Consider the following 16088-nt stretch of genomic DNA (forward strand, 5'->3'; position numbering starts at 1 on the left):
AAGGGAACAGTCTAGGGAAAGGATGTAACAATTGTAAACATTTGTACACTCACTTGGGAGCACCTAAATACAAAAAGCAGCTATTAACAGATACACAGAAGGAAATTGACAGTAAGACAATAATAGGGGAATTTTACACCCCGCTTAAATCTATGAATAGATCATCCAGATAGAAAATCAATAAGAAACAGTAGCTTTGTGTTTTGGGAGTTTTTGTTCTTTTTATTTTTTAGACTTTATTATTTTTTTAAAGTAATTTCTACACCCAATGTGAGTGAGGCTTGAACCTAAAACTCTGAGATCGAGAGACACACTCTACTGACTGAGCCAGCCAGGTGCCCTGTGACTTTAACAACACATTGGACTAGATGGATCTAACAGATATATTCACAACATACCATGCAAAAGCAGTGGAATACACATTCTTTTCAAGTGCACCTGGAACATTCTCTAGAGCAGATCATGTTAGGCCCCCAAACAAATTTCAACAGATTAACAAAAACTGAAATCCTATCATGCGTCTTTTCTTTTTTTTTTTTTTTTAAGATTTTATTTATTTATTTGACAGAGAGAAATCACAAGTAGTCGGAGAAGCAGGCAGAGAGAGAGAGAAGCAGGCTCCCTGCTGAGCAGAGAGCCCGATGCGGGACTCGATCCCAGGACCCTGAGATCATGACCCGAGCCGAAGGCAGCGGCTTAACCCACTGAGCCACCCAGGTGCCCCTCATGCGTCTTTTCTGACCAGAATGGTATGAAACTAGAAATCAATGACCAGAAAAAAAACTCTGGCAAGAACACAAATAAGGGAAGTCTAAATAACATGCTATAAACAATGAATGGGTCAACCACAAAATTAAAAAGAAAATCTTTAGTCCATTCTTTTTTAAAAATTATTTTTATTAACATATAATGTATTATTGCCCCCAGGGGTACAGGTAGGTCTGTGAATCATCAGTCTTACACATTTCACAGCACTCGCCATAGCACATACCCGCCCCAATGTCCATCATCCAGCCACCCTGTCCATAACCACCCCCCCCAGCAACCCGTAGTTTATTTTGTGAGATTAAGGGTCTTTTATGGTTTGTCTCCCTCCTGATCCCATCTTATTTCATTTTTTCCATCCCTACTCCTCACAACCCCCTGCCTTGTAGCAGCCAAACACAAAGCACAAGTTGTATTTAGAACCTTTCTATGGCTTCCTGTTTGTCTCAGAAGAAAAAATCAAAGTGTTTAGCCTGCAAGACCCTGTATGACTTTGCCCTATGCCCATCTGGTCTTATCTCTCCTAGTCTGTTGTTTCATTTTGCACTGAACACACTCACTAACTTTCTGTTTGTCAGATACTCTAGGCAAGCTACCCCCTCAAGAAATTGCACTGATTTTCTTTTTCTGGAATTCTCATCCTACTTGTGTGCTCCCTTTTTTACCTCCTTCAATTCTTTGCTCACATTCTGTGCACACATATGTGTGTGTATATATATATATATATATTTTTTTTAAAGATTTTATTTATTTATTTGAGAGAGACACACACACAGTGAGAGAGAGCATGAGGGGGAGGTCAGAGGGAGAAGCAGACTCCCCATGGAGTTGGGAGCCCAATGTGGGACTTGATCCTAGAACTCCAGGATCACGATCTGAGTCGAAGGCAGTGCTTAACCAGCTGAGCCACCCAGGTGCCCCATATATTACTTTCTTAACTTAAAACTTTATCCCTGCCTCCAGCACTTCTAATTCCCCTCTTAACCCTGTTCATCTTTTTCTGCATAACATTTAGCATATTCTCACATACAAGTCAGTGGTGTGCTACTAAGTGTTCCACTACTAGTTCTCTGAGTATAGGTATGATGGTTGATATTTCTGCTTATGGTAATGAGTAAGGGGAAGTGAAACAATGAAGATGTGCATCAGCATTTCACTGATGTGTCAATCGGGTGAGAAACTTCTTTACGGAATTGGATAATAGTTTTCTAGTACTAGAAGAGTATGTTCTCAATTTTTTTGGTGCTATTCATAATGTGATGGTTATAGATAGCACACATTTTTTAATTTAGTCAGCATTTTCTCCAGCAGTTTCTTAGATCTAGACCATCAAGAGAGACACACAGCAAGAGAGGGAACACATGCAGGGGGAGTGGGAGAAGGAGAAGCGGGCTTCTTGCTGAGCAGGGAGCCCGATGTGGGGCTCGATCCCAGGACCCTGGAACCATGACCTGAGCCAAAGGCAGATGCTTAATGACTGAGCCACACAGGCATCCCCAAAAGCAAGTTTCATTATCATATGATGGTGTAGAATTTTAGTTGAAAGAAGACCAAAGTAAAATATTAAAATTAGAAAATACAGTGTGAAGAAACAAAGAGAAATGAAAAGGCCACATCTTATTTGAAAGGCTTGATTTTCGTAGGATTTTATAGGGAGGTGGGAAATGAGGCCAGAAGAAGGTTGGGTTCAGATTGTAGAGGCTCCTGAATGCCAGAGTCACAAATTGAATTGTGGAATCTTCAACAGGTTTTGAACAGGATCAAGGATGAGTTATAAGAACACTGATCTGGCACAACTGTGTAGGAAGATTAGAGGAAAAAGAGCTTACAGTCCAGGGGTTGTTGCAGAAGTTCATGGATGAAGTGATGTTTGTTTGTTTGTTTGTTTGTTTAACAGGGCTGTTAGGAATAGAAAGGGATGACTGAATGCTAGAGATACTGAGATACTGTTACTAGCATCCAGTAGCATCAATAGATGGACTGGGTATAGAAGACTTACGGAAAAGTGTCAGAGATGAACCTAGAGTTTGTCGTCATTTTAAAGCTTTGAGGGATGTAAAAATGCTATGTAGAAGTAGGAAAATAAGGAAGAGGAAGAGCTTGTTTGAAAGGAAGATAAATTTGATTTAGAGACATCTTGAGTTGGAGTTGAAAGTGTAAGACTGGAATTCATACAAAAAGCATCTTAACTCTCTTGGAAAAAAATATATATATACACATACATGCACACACGCACACACATATATATATTATGTAGGAAAAAATACACTTAAACTTAGTTGACTTTAACTCTTTAAAAAAAATCTCAGTTCAGTATATAATCTTTGAATTCAAAGAAGGAAAGATATAGCTGTAAAGTTAAATATTGATAGGGACATTTAAGTTTTGCTAATAAGGTCAGTTACATGGCTTTTTGAATATTAGCTAATTGCATTTCTTAGAAAAACTCCATGTGGTCTTGATGTATTATCTTTTTAATGTTTGGTTTGATTTGCTAAATTTTTGTTTAGAATTGTTGCATGTATACTCGTGAAAGATACTTGTCTCTAGCTTACTTTTAAAATAATGTTTTTGTTTGGTTTGGGTATCAGAGTAATGTTAGCCTGATAGAGGAATTTAAAAATATTCCTTCTTCTGTGAGATTAAGAGTCACTTATGGTTTGTCTCCCTCCCAATCCCATCTTGTTTCATTTATTCTTCTACCCACTTAAGCCTCCATGTTGCATCACCACTTCCTCATATCAGGGAGATCATATGATAGTTGTCTTTCTCTGCTTGACTTATTTCGCTAAGCATGATACGCTCTAGTTCCATCCATGACTCTTAATCTCACAAAACAAACTGAGGGTTGCCGGGGGGAGGGGGTTGGGGAGAAGGGGGTGGGATTATGGACATTGGGGAGGGTATGTGATTTGGTGAGTGCTGTGAAGTGTGTAAACCTGGTGATTCACAGACCTGGGGATAAAAATATATGTATATAAAAAATATATGTTTATAAAAAATAAAAAATTAAAAAAAAAATAAATACATTAAAAAAAAAATAAAAATAAAAAAAAAAATATTCCTTCTTCAACTTTTTGGGAAGAGTTTGTATAGAATTGGTATTTCTTAGATGTTTAGGAGAATTCAGCAATGAATGCATTTAGTCTAGGAGTTGTCTTTGTGGAAAGATTTTTAACTATAAATTCAATTTCATTAATAGGTTATCTGTTTCTTCTTGAGTAAGCTATGGTAGTTTGGGTCTTGGAAAGCATTTTTCCATGCTGTCCATGAGTTTATTAGCATAAACTTGTTCATAATATTCCTTTATTATCCTTTTAAATATCTCTGGAATATATAGTGGTGATACATCTTTCATTCTTGATATCACTCATTTGTGTCTTTCCCCCATTAGTGCAGCTACAGGTTTATCAGTTTTATTAATCTTCAGAAAGAATCAGCTTTTGGTTTCTTTTTCTTGGTCTTTGTTTTCCTACTTGACTGCTTTCTCTTCTGATCTCTACTAGTTCCTTTTTTTCTGCTTACTTTGCATTTCTTTGCCCCTTTAGTTTCTATAGGTGGAAGCTGAGAACATGGATTTAAGTAAGATCTTTTTTTAAAAAAATACGGACATTTAGTGCAGAGTTTCACATTAGTGGCACTATTGACATTTTAAGCTGAATACTGTTTTGTTGAGAGGGCTGTCCTGTACATTATAGGACATGTAGGAGTATCCCTGGTCAATACCCACTAAATGCCAATAGCACCCCCTGGCAACAACCAATAATAATACAAGATATTGCCAAATGTGTCCTTATGGGCAATGATTGTCCCTGATTGAGAACCACTGGTTTAGTGTCGTAAATTTCTAGGTAGTGCTTTTGTGGCATCCTGTAAATTTTTATATGTTGTGTTTTCATTTAGTTCAAAATACTTTCTGAATTCCCTTTTGATTTGTACTTTTACCCATGGGCTATTTTGAAGTGTAGTTTCCAAATATTTGGTGATTTTATTCTTTTGTGGTCAGAGATCATACTTTGTATGATTTGAACCCTTTTGAATTTGTAGCTTGTTTTATGGCCCAGAATGCGGTCTATGTTTGTAAACATTCCATATGCACTTGAGAAGAATGTATATTTCTGTTACCATTGAAGAGAAGAATTCTGTAAGTGTCAGTCAGGTCATGTTGATTGATACTCTTGTTCAAGTTTTGCTGTTTAAATTGTTGCTGATTTTTGCTTATTCTGCTGATATTTCTATTGATTATTGAGAAGGGAATATATAGCCATTCCAGCTTTATTTTGACTGGTATTAATGTGGTGTACTGTCTTCTGTCCTTTTACTTTCAGCCTGTTTGTGTCTTTATGTTTAAAGTGGGTTAATTATAGGCAGCATATGATTGGATCTTGCTGTTTTATTCATTCTTTATTTTTTTTTTAAGATTTATTTATTTATTTATTTAACAGACAGAGATCATAAGTAGTCAGAGACGCAGGCAGAGAGAGAGGAAGGGAAGCAGGCTCCCTGCCCAGCAGAGAGCCCGATGTGAGGCTTGATCCCAGGACCCTGGTATCATGACCTGAGCCGAAAGCAGAGGCTTTAACCCACTGAGCCGCCCAGGCGCTCCTGTTTTGTTCATTCTTAATGAAGAACTGGTTGGTCTGTTTGACTACTGGGGAGCTAGTGTCACTGCTCAAGGTGCTGTCTCCTCTAACAGGTATGTTCCTGATCTCATGGGGGAACATGCAGAGATGGGGGCCAACTTGGTGGACAGAATGGAGGGCTACTGCATTTTCCTCCACTAGGGCAACCCTCTGGGGACCCTAAAGGGTGCCAGCAACTGTGCCTGAGAGAGATGGGTCTTTTGGAATCTTGACTTGCACTGTTGCTGACCAATCATAACCTTCAGTGGCCTTAGTACTTTGTTAAACCAGGTGTTAACCTATTAGTTCTTGAGTTGTGGAAGATCCAGAGGTGGATCCTGGGAGAGGAGCTCAGCATAGTGACTGTTTACTATCTAGAATGTATGGCTGTATTAGTACATACCAGCCAGTTAGGTGGTGTGTGCACCTCTGTTTATCATTTTTGAGTATTCTGGGTTTAATTCTAATTACTGCATCCTAACTCCTGTTAGGAAAGAAGAGGAAAATAAAGAGATCATCACAGGAAACGTTTTCACCTACAATGATTGCATATGGTTGCTCTGACCTCTCCCCTGAGCTTCAAGGCTTACACACATCTCTATTTCAAAGCCCTATTAACAAGCCCCTCAAATTCAACAGTTCAGTTCACTGAGGCCTAAAACTTAGGAGTCACATTTGGATTTCTTTCTCTTCCCCCACCTTCTATAGTCAGTCACCAATTCCTGCTGTTGACTTTTCCCACAAAGGGAATCCTGTTGATTCAGCAAAGCTGAGGTTATTAAACTTACTTCAACAAGGGAAAGCACAACTTTGACAGAGTTCTTGGTAGTTAGGGGAAGTTAGGAAAGGGTATTTCTATGGTTCCGAGATTGGGATTCTTAAGGTTTAAGGCACTTCCTTCAAGATGGGGAACTGGTTGGGGTGGGCAAAGTATGTGACATGGTATTTGGAATTAGTGGACATAATAAAAAAAGGCTATAGAAGTAATTTGTTACCCTGTCAGGAGAGCTCTTTGCCCTGATGCACACACTGTTTGCTCAGATAAGCTTATTTGTAAGAATTTCTCGAGGCAAACAGTAAAGCTAATTACTGGTTTAGTCTTACCATCCTGGGCAAAAACAGTTTCCTGGGGCACAGTTATATCATATTGACTTAATTCTCTCTGCTACTCTTAGTTTTAAGCTTTTCTTTAGTACCCCCCCCCCTTTTTTTAGTCGCCTTTTTTCTACCTACACTGTTACCACTGCCCTAGTTCAAGCTTTCATTATAACTTGCCTAGATTATTTAAAATGTCTTATAACTCATCTGTAGTCTTTTGTCCTCAGATTTGTTTTCCGTATTGCCACCAAAGTAATGTAACTATATTGCAACTCTGACACTGATGTATGTAAAAACCTTTTAGTGGCTTCTGGTTGTCTGTAGGATAAAATTGGCACCTGATCTTGTTTGCACTCTTTCTGCATTGCTGTCTGACCTTTGATTTACTCCATCTATGCATTTGTTGATACTGTCGCCTCCACCTGAAATATCTTTTCCTTCTTACTGTACGTGGCTAATTTTCATTTGTCTTTTAAAAAGTTAAGTTGGTCAATATCTCCTATAGGAAATGTTTTCTGAACCTAGATTGTGCTTCGAGAACATACTATATATAATGCTGCTATTACATTTACCATATTGTGCAGAAATTACCTTTTATGAGGGGAGAGAGCCACCTAAAGGCAAGTTGTCTTTTTTTTTTTTAAGATTTTATTTATTTATATGACAGAGATCACAAGTAGGCAGAGAGGCAGGCAGAGAGAGAGAGAGAGAGAGAGAAGCAGGCTCCCCGCTGAGCAGAGAGCCCGATGTGGGGCTCGATCCCAGGACCCTGAGATCACGACCTTGGCAGAAGGCAGAGGCTTAACCCACTGAGCCACCCAGGCGCCCCAAGGCAAGTTGTCTTACTAATTTCTGTATCCTCTAGGATCTGCAATAGGGCTCAGTTCTAAGTTCTGTTTTTACTCACCCAAACAACTTGGGTCAAAAAGGGAGGACTTAAGGACTTAAGGGGAGATAAGAGGTGATGATTTAACTTTAAGTTGATGTATTTGAGGCAACACCAATGCACCCAGATCGAGAAATTTAAATACAAGAGCAAGATTTAGAAGTATTATTGGGAAATCATCACATTGGAGTAATAGTTTGAATTGATTATTTCACCAAGGGTGATAGTGTAAACAAGAAAGTACAGATGGAGGACTGGTATTTGGGAAATACACTCAGTGGGTGGGAGAGAGTAGAGTAAGCCCTCAGAGGTATCAGTAGCAACAGAGATGAAGAAGATAAACCAGAGGCATAGAGATATTGGGGTAAGGAGAGGCAAGGAGGAAAGAAGTGTACAGAGGCGAGCTGGAGTCATGGTGTTAAAACTTACAGACCAGGGGGCGCCTGGGTGGCTCAGAGGGTTAAGCCTCTGCCTTCGGCTTAGGTCATGATCTCAGGGTCCTGGGATCAAGCCCTGCATCGGGCTTTCTGCTCAGCAGGAAACCTGTTTCCACCTCCCCGTCTTTCTGCTTCTCTGCCTACTTGTGATCTCAATCTCTCTCTCTCTGTAAAAAAAAAAAAAAAAAAAAAAAATCTTTAAATTTTGCAGAGCAGTTAAGTAGTATGAGAACTGTGGAAAGATTTTTTTGAATTTGCCTATCTAGCTAGCAGAATGGGGATTTCATTTCCTTTTTTTTTTCCTTCTTTTTTTGTAGGACAAAGTAAGATTTTTTGTTCTTAGTTTTTAAACTGGCAAAAATATATCCTTTACCTGTGTTCAACCAGGACTTTCTCAATGGCTGTGATCTTTCTTTCTTTCTTTCTTTCTTTTATTTATTTGGGAGTGAAGTTTAACTTTATTGGGGGTCTGAAGTAAATGTCACTTTGAATTAACTCTTTTTTTTTTTTTTTTTTGGTTGTTACCTCTTTTGTCTTTGTGAGCAAAATCATTGTATATATATAGATTACTTGAAAACAGAATGTTTGGTCTTTCCCTTGATGTGTTAATTCTTACCTTAATTACTAGATTATTTACAGGCCATTGGTAATTACCCATTAAGAAGTAGCAAGCAAGATATTATCATTAGTATTTTCATTTTATCAAGTTCATTTTAGAATTATTGTGATTATATCACTCATTTTCAAAAAATTTTTGGCCACCAAGCCCTTTCCTTAAACTTATATGGAATCCTGGGGCGCCTGGGTGGCTCAGTGGGTTAAGCCTCTGCCTTCGGCTCAGGTCATGATCTCAGGGTCCTGGCATGGAGCCCCACATCAGGCTCTCTGCTCGGTGGGAGCCTGCTTACCCCTCTCTCTCTGCCTGCCTCTCCGCCTACTTGTGATTTCTCTCTCTGTGTTAAATAAATAAAATCTTTAAAAAAAATATGGAATCCCAATATATGAATCAGATAAAATGGAGTTTGTATGAAGCTGTGACAGGGACCTGAAGTCCCTCGTATGGGTGTCTAACCTTCTAACTTCCTTCTCTTTTTCTCCAGCCAGTGGTCCTCCTCTGTGGAAATCCTAGTGCTACTTAAAGCATAGTTTGAAAATCACGGATATGTAATACTCTTTGTGGAAATGCTGATAACCATATTGGTACTGAAAGTCACAAGATACTTAGATGTCGAGTCAGTTGGCACTTCCACTCTGTTGTCTTATTGGTCAGTAGAATGTACAACAATAAATAGCTGCCCAAAGAAGAAGTAAATGTACTAAAATTATTTAGACAGAGGTCGTATGGCTTCCTTTAAGGGAAGTTGTCCAGGTTGTTCCTTTGTCAATGTGATTTTGGACTTCCAGTACATCTGTAGTCTCCTTCCAACACCAGTGATTCTCTTTGGTCTTGTATGTCTACATTTATCCTACCTAGTAAATACTATCTAAATATGATGGGGATCTATGTTGTCTTTTTTATTTCTTCAAATTCATAGTGTGCCATAAATATGAGAGGTCCTGTGTTAAAATGCGGGCTAGTATTTAAATGAGATACAGTTTACTATTAAGGAAATAGAAAATTGCTGTAAGGTTTGATGAGTACAATAAAAGCAGAAGATATTAATGGAAGTCCTATGAAATGAAAGGATCTAACCCAGACCAGCTAGGAACTTGTTAGAAAAAATGCTGGTTTCCCTGAAGACTCCCAACTTTACTTGAAAGATGAGTAGACTTTAACCAGAGGCAAATAGGGAAAGGTCTTTCTAGCGAGAGAGGAACATATAATTAGGTTCTGAAGAGGGCATGCCTTGTTTGGAGACCTCTAAGTAGTTTAGTATGGCTGGAGCTTAGCATGTGATTGGGGATTGGTGAATGAAACCAGATGAAAAAGGACTGTGTTTTGCCAAGCTTAGAAATCTGGACTTGACCTTGAAAGTGTTGTGAAGCGAGTGAAGGATTTTAAGCTAAACAATTCCATGGTCAGATTTGTGTTTTAGAAAGCATTTTGGCAGTAGTCAAGAGAACAGATTAGAATGAACCTTTCTTAGAAGCAAAGCAACCATTAAGTAATTGACTTTTGCAGTAATTTACACAAAAATGTCTGAGGATAGTAGAACTGATGTGGGTGGGGGAATGAATTCAAGATATACTAAGGAGGCAAGAGCAGTAGAATTATTAGTCAGAGAAAGAGTGAATTCAGGGATCACTCTTAGTAGGGCTTGTAGGCCCCCTACAAAGAGAAAGAAGTTAAGAAGAAAGGAATCTCATTGGCTTTTTGCCCCAAGATTCTTAGAGTGCCAACTTGAGCAAGGATATAGATGCTTTTTTATTTCTGTATATTTGTATTTGCATATGTTTTTCAAATGTATATGAAGAAGTAATAACAGGATGTATTATCAGGGAAGGTTATGGAATTTTTTTTTCAAATCTATTAGATTAAGATAGACTCTTAAGATAGTTTAGGAATGAGTGATCTACTTAAAGGGAATGGAATGGACTACCTTTTGTCCAGTTATTTGATTATTTATCTATTTCATATACTTTATAAATCAATTTCGATTTGAGAATAAATTCATTTTTAGAAAATCCAGGGTTTTTTCCTTTCCATTTGTTAGTTAGAATTTTTACCTTTTAAGACGATGTGTGGTAGGATTGGGTTGTCTGTATAAACTAGCTAATTTAGTAATACTTCTTGTGTGACAGTATGCATTTTAAGATACAAAATGATTTTCATCAGAATGCAAACTTTGATTTTTAAGTCTTAGATTGGTGTCCTGTGGGAATTAATGTTTAATCCCTTGCTCTTTAACATTCCTAATAGAGAAGATGTTTCCTGTATATAGTTTTGTCACATCATTTTTAAAAGTTAAGATCTGTCTTAGGCTTCTTGAGGTGGTTAAATCCCCTCAAGGAAGGAATGAACAATGCTGTGCTCCTTAACAGAAAACTAGAGGTATTGGTTTCAGATTTTGAGATCTACTCAGCAAAGGGACGCATTCATTATGTTTATTCATTGGTTCTTGAATGTTCTGTTGTTTCTTACCAGTTAGGTCTTCCTTCCCTGTAGATTTGTGATTTCTTCTGTACCTTTGAAAGCATTAGAGAGTTACCTCTTCCAGTAACAAAAACCAAAAATAGACGATAGTTCAATACCTTTTAATTTACGGTATTAATGGTAAGACTTGTACCTTTATAAATGAAAGCTGTTAGTTCACTTTCATTCTGTAATGATTATAGATATGAAAGTATATTCTGATGTTATATTACTTGCAAGGAATTATTTCCTTAGAATAAATTAATCCTAGTAGAACTTTTTCTTCTTTATGTTTATGTTTGTGTTTATTTTTTTAAAGATTTGTTTATTTACTTACTTATTTGAGAGAGCAAGTGAGCACAAGCCAGGGGAGAGGCAGAGGGAGAAGCAGACACCCTACTGAGCAGGGAACCTGACATGGGGCTGGATCACAGGACCCTGGGCCAAAGGCAGACACTTAACTGACTGAGCCATCCAGGCGCCCCTCTTCTTTATGTTTAAAAGAAACTTTATTTGCTTCCTTTTTATAAAGATGTTTTATATTCAGGCTATAGTCCTTGGTTTGTTTAATGTTTTCTAATACTAAGCCAAAAGGTCCCTAAATTTTAGTGTTTAGGAATTTTTTTTTCCTAAAGTATGAATGTTTTCAGACATTGTCAGCAGTCTGTAATTTGGCCTACATGTACAGATTTCCTTATTCAGAAATAGAATGGATTTGAGGGGTAGGTCAGTAGGAACACTCATTGAATTATTACAATTAAAATGCTTGAAAGTTCTTTGAATAAAATCTTTTCCAAAAATTAAAGGTTATTGTAGTTTTATAAGAACTATTATAGTTTTGTGGGGGGTTTTGAAAAATGAAATGATTTATTTGAGTTTAGAGTTAATCTAATAGGAGGGATACTAGTTGTTCATTTTCTGTTAAACCAAAATGTTTCATTTGGGACATTAGTTTTATATCAGCATGGCAATCCAAAGTTGAAATGTATGAGAGGTAATAACCTCTTTTTCATATTTCTTTAACTCTGTCTACAGGTTGTAAAAGTTAAAATGAACAAACTACGGCAAAGTTTTAGGAGAAAGAAAGATGTTTATGTTCCAGAGGCCAGTCGTCCACATCAGTGGCAGACAGATGAAGAAGGGGTTCGTACTGGAAAATGTAGCTTCCCAGTTAAGGTAAGAGCTTGTGTTTCTGTAATTCTAGACATGGAAAAGAATTGCCAGCCTATTATATGTGAAATCCCATTGATTAGGACCATTAAAAGAAAACCCTATAAAAACTAATCCATTTCCTGCTTCAAAGTAGAATTAATAAGAAAAATATAATTAGTGTTTTTTTTTCTCTTTATCTTTTAAATAAGAATTTCTGATATATAATCTGGAATCACTACAAATAAGATCACTTCTGAGGAGAAACTGATCCAAAAATCCCAAATTATCAAGAATCAAATTATTTTGAGTAATAGCCTTACTAAGTGGTAGCGCAGAGGGAACAGGAATCTGTTTTCTTAAATATAGGCCTGGTATGTTTTAGAAAATCTTAATAGAGTTAAAGGATTTTCTCTCTAATCTTTTAACTGTTTGCTGTACAGAGGGCATTTAAACTAATGCCTTCATTTGTCAGATCAGAAAATGGAAGCTCAAAGAAGTTAAGAACCATAGTGAAGATGTAAAGAAGGGGGTGCCTTGTCGGTGTTTTTTCTTGCTACTACTTGACACTCTGGAGAAAAGGGGTAACATTTAAAGTCACAAAAGAAATGTACATGCTACACTGTTCAGTGAGAAGAAGCAATTTATAAATATATAAGCATTCTATGAGATGTGTTAAGTATGGGCGCAAAAACATACAAGGTACTAGACCAAAATGTTAATGTAAGAAGAAATATACTCTAATATAAAATGTTAACATTTTTCCCTACTTTCTACATATTCTTATATATGAGTATTCTTACTGTGATTTTTCTCCTTGTACTGCCTCAGAAAGGGAAAAATGTTGTATGACAGGAATAGTGATTTGTAGAATCCACAGGTTAAATAAATACATGTTGTTGTTGTTTTTAAGATTTATTTATTTATGAGAGAACACGAGTGCATGTGTACGTGAAAGTGCAGAGGGAGAGAGAGAATTTCAAGCACATTCCCTGCTGATCAAGGAGCCCAACACAGGGGCTCAATCCCACAACCATGGGATCATGGCCTGAGCCAAAACCAAGATTCAGATGCCCATCCAGCTGCACCACCCAGTGCCACGTGAATACATGGTTTTTAAAATACACAAATTTCGGGGCGCCTGGGTGGCTCAGTGGGTTAAAGCCTCTGCCTTCGGCTCAGGTCATGATCCCAGGGTCCTGGGATCAAGCCCCGCATCGGGCTCTCTGCTCAGTGGGGAGCCTGCTTCCTCCTCTCTCTCTGCCTGCTTCTCTGCCTACTTGTGATCTCCATCTGTCCAAAAAACAAAACAAAACAAAACAAAACCTTAAAAATAAATAAAATAAAATACACAAATTTTCCCATAGTCTGTCAATAACTAAGCATTTTCCTAATCACTGAGCTTTGTCTACTTAACTCATTTGCTGTTCTTCTATTATAGGAATAATAAACTTAAATATTTTAATTTAAAATTTTGGTTATGGTATTAAAATATTTAAAAACCCCTCATACATAAATACTAACATGTTCTCTACTATCTCCCCAACCCCATCCCAAAGAGTAGGCTCATTTTGATTGTACAAGTTGAGTATTATAGAAATGGGTGTACTCTTATACATTGTTGATTACTTAAGAGTATAAGTTACAACCTCTTAGGGCAATATGAAAATATCAATTAAAATTTTATTTAATTTTTAAAACTTGGGGTTTACATTTTGTTTTAAAGATTTATTTATTTATTTGTTGGAGAGAGAGAAAGAGTGAGCATGAGTGGGGGGTTGGGGGGTGGAGGGGGGCGCCAGGCAGAGGGAGAAGCAGGCTCCCCAGAGAGCAAGGAGCCTGATGTGAGACTCCATCCAGGGTCCTGGATCATGACGTGAGCTGAAGGCAGATGCTTAACCCACTGAAGCACCCAGGTGTCTCTCAGTTAAAATTTTATTTTATTTTATTTTATTTTTTAAAAGATTTTATTTATTTATTTGACAGAGAACACAAGTAGGCAGAGAGGCAGGCAGAGAGAGAGAGAGAGAAGCAGGCTCTGCACTGAGCAGAGAGCCCGATGCGGGGCTCGATCCCAGGGTCCTGGGATCATGACTTGGGCCGAAGGCAGAGGCTTTAACCCGCTGAGCCACCCAGGTGCCCCTCAGTTAAAATTTTAAATGCATTTTCATTTGATCAGAAATTTTACATTTAAGAACTACATTTAGGGGGACTTGGGTGGCTCAGTCAGTTAAGCATCTGATCTGCTGATCTCAGATCTGATCTCCTGATCTGAACTGCTGATCTCAGCTCAGGTCTTAACTTTAGAATCATGACTTCAAGTCCTGCGCTGGGCTCCATGCTAGGCATGGAGCTTACTTAAAAAAAAGAAAAGAAAAGGAAAGAAGGAAGGAAGGAAGGAAAGAAAGGAAGGAAGGAAAAGGGACTTATATTTAAGGGGCCCTGGCGGGTTCAGTCAGAAGAGCGTGTGACTCTTGAGGGCTGTGAGTTCAAGCCCTACATTGGGTATGGAGATTAATTTAAAAAAATAATAATAAACTTTGAAAAATAGTAGGAGGCAAACCATAAGAGATTCTTAATTATAGAGAACAAACTGAGGGTTGATGGAGGGGAGTTGTGCCTGGGGAGGTGGGCTAAATGGGTGATGGGGATTAAGGAGGGCACTTGTAATGAGCTCTGGGTATTATATATCAGTGATGAATCACTAATTCTGTTCCTGAAACCAGTATTACACTATATGTTAACTAACTGGAATTTAAATAAAAACTTGAGACAAACAAAAAAGAATTACATTTAAGTACATTCATAGATATACTGGCACAAGTGGTCATTAGCATTGTTTGATAGCAAAATTCTGGGGCGCCTGAGTGGCTCAGTCATTAAGCATCTGCCTTTGGCTCAGGTCATGGTCCTGGGGTCCTGGGATTGAGCCCCTCATCCGGGCTCTCTGCTCAGGGGGAGGCCTGCTTCTTCTTCTCCCATTCCCCCTCTCTCACTCTCTCTCTCTGTGTCAAATAAATAAAGTCTTTAAAAAATACGATAGCAAAAATCTGGAAACAAGTTAAATGCCCATCATTCTGGGATTCGCTTAAGAAATTAGGACATCCAGGACAGCCCTCTCAGGCCCCTTCCCTCGTTGGGAGCTTTATACTGTATCACTCCATAAACTTTGTACTATTGCTCAGGGAAAAAAAAAGAAAGAAATTATGACATCCATTAAGTGGAATTCTTTGCTACTCTTAAAAAAGGAACAAGGTATACCTATATTCATACATTTGGTAAAATTTTTTGAATACCTGCTATGTGCTGGGCATATGCTAAGTGGTAAACAAAATGACAGTTCTTGCTCTTGTAGAGTTTATAGTCTCCCCATGGAAGTACAGACTTAAATTAGATGTTTGCTTTAATAATACATGGTTTTAGGGGCACCTGAGTGGCTCAGTGGGTTAAGCCTCTGCCTTTGGCTCGAGTCATGGTCTCAGGGTCCTGGGATCGAGCCCCGAATCGGGCTCTCTGCTCATCAGGGAGCCTGCTTCCTCCTCTCTCTCTGCCAGCTGCTCTGCCTATTTGTGATCTCTCTCTATCTGTCAAATAAATTTAAAAATATTTTTTAAAAAATAATGTATGATTTTAGGCGGAGATAAATGCTTTCTAAAAAGGCAAGGCTGTAGTTTAAGAAGTTTATGAGATGAACCTGGAAAGAAGTAGGGTGTGGCCTAATAGGCCATGTTAAGGATTTGGAACTTTAATAGGAAGCTACTACGTGGTGTGTGTTTTTTTTAATTATTTATTTTATTGTGGTAAAATACACAACATAAAATTTACCATTTTAACCATTTCTGTGTGTACAGTACAGTAATATTAATGACTTCATATCGTTGTGCAGTCATCAACACCATTCATCTCCAGAACTTTCCATCTTCCCAAACTGGGACTCTGGGTGTGGTGTCATTTGGAGGTAGTCCATGGTGGATGTGAAGAGTTTGGTGAGAGATTATTACAGGGTTCCAAAGGAGAGATAATGTTTACTCTGAACTAGGGTGATAACTGTGGAGAAG

General features: G+C 38.0%; 1 protein-coding gene across 9 annotated transcripts in view; it reads left to right on the top strand.

The window, feature by feature from the left end:
* NUMB (NUMB endocytic adaptor protein) overlaps positions 1-16088 on the top strand; it is a 190864-nt gene that overhangs the window by 109998 nt on the left and 64778 nt on the right. For all 9 annotated transcript variants that reach the window (XM_059182889.1, XM_059182887.1, XM_059182891.1 and 6 more), the window contains one exon: positions 11917-12057. In XM_059182889.1, coding sequence (XP_059038872.1) covers positions 11932-12057 — 126 coding nt within the window. In that variant the 5' untranslated portion in view covers positions 11917-11931. Of the gene's footprint in view, positions 1-11916; positions 12058-16088 lie in introns of those variants that run through there.

The sequence above is a fragment of the Mustela lutreola genome, chromosome 7 (assembly GCF_030435805.1).
Source record: "Mustela lutreola isolate mMusLut2 chromosome 7, mMusLut2.pri, whole genome shotgun sequence".
In the NCBI taxonomy this organism is placed as follows: domain Eukaryota; kingdom Metazoa; phylum Chordata; class Mammalia; order Carnivora; family Mustelidae; genus Mustela; species Mustela lutreola.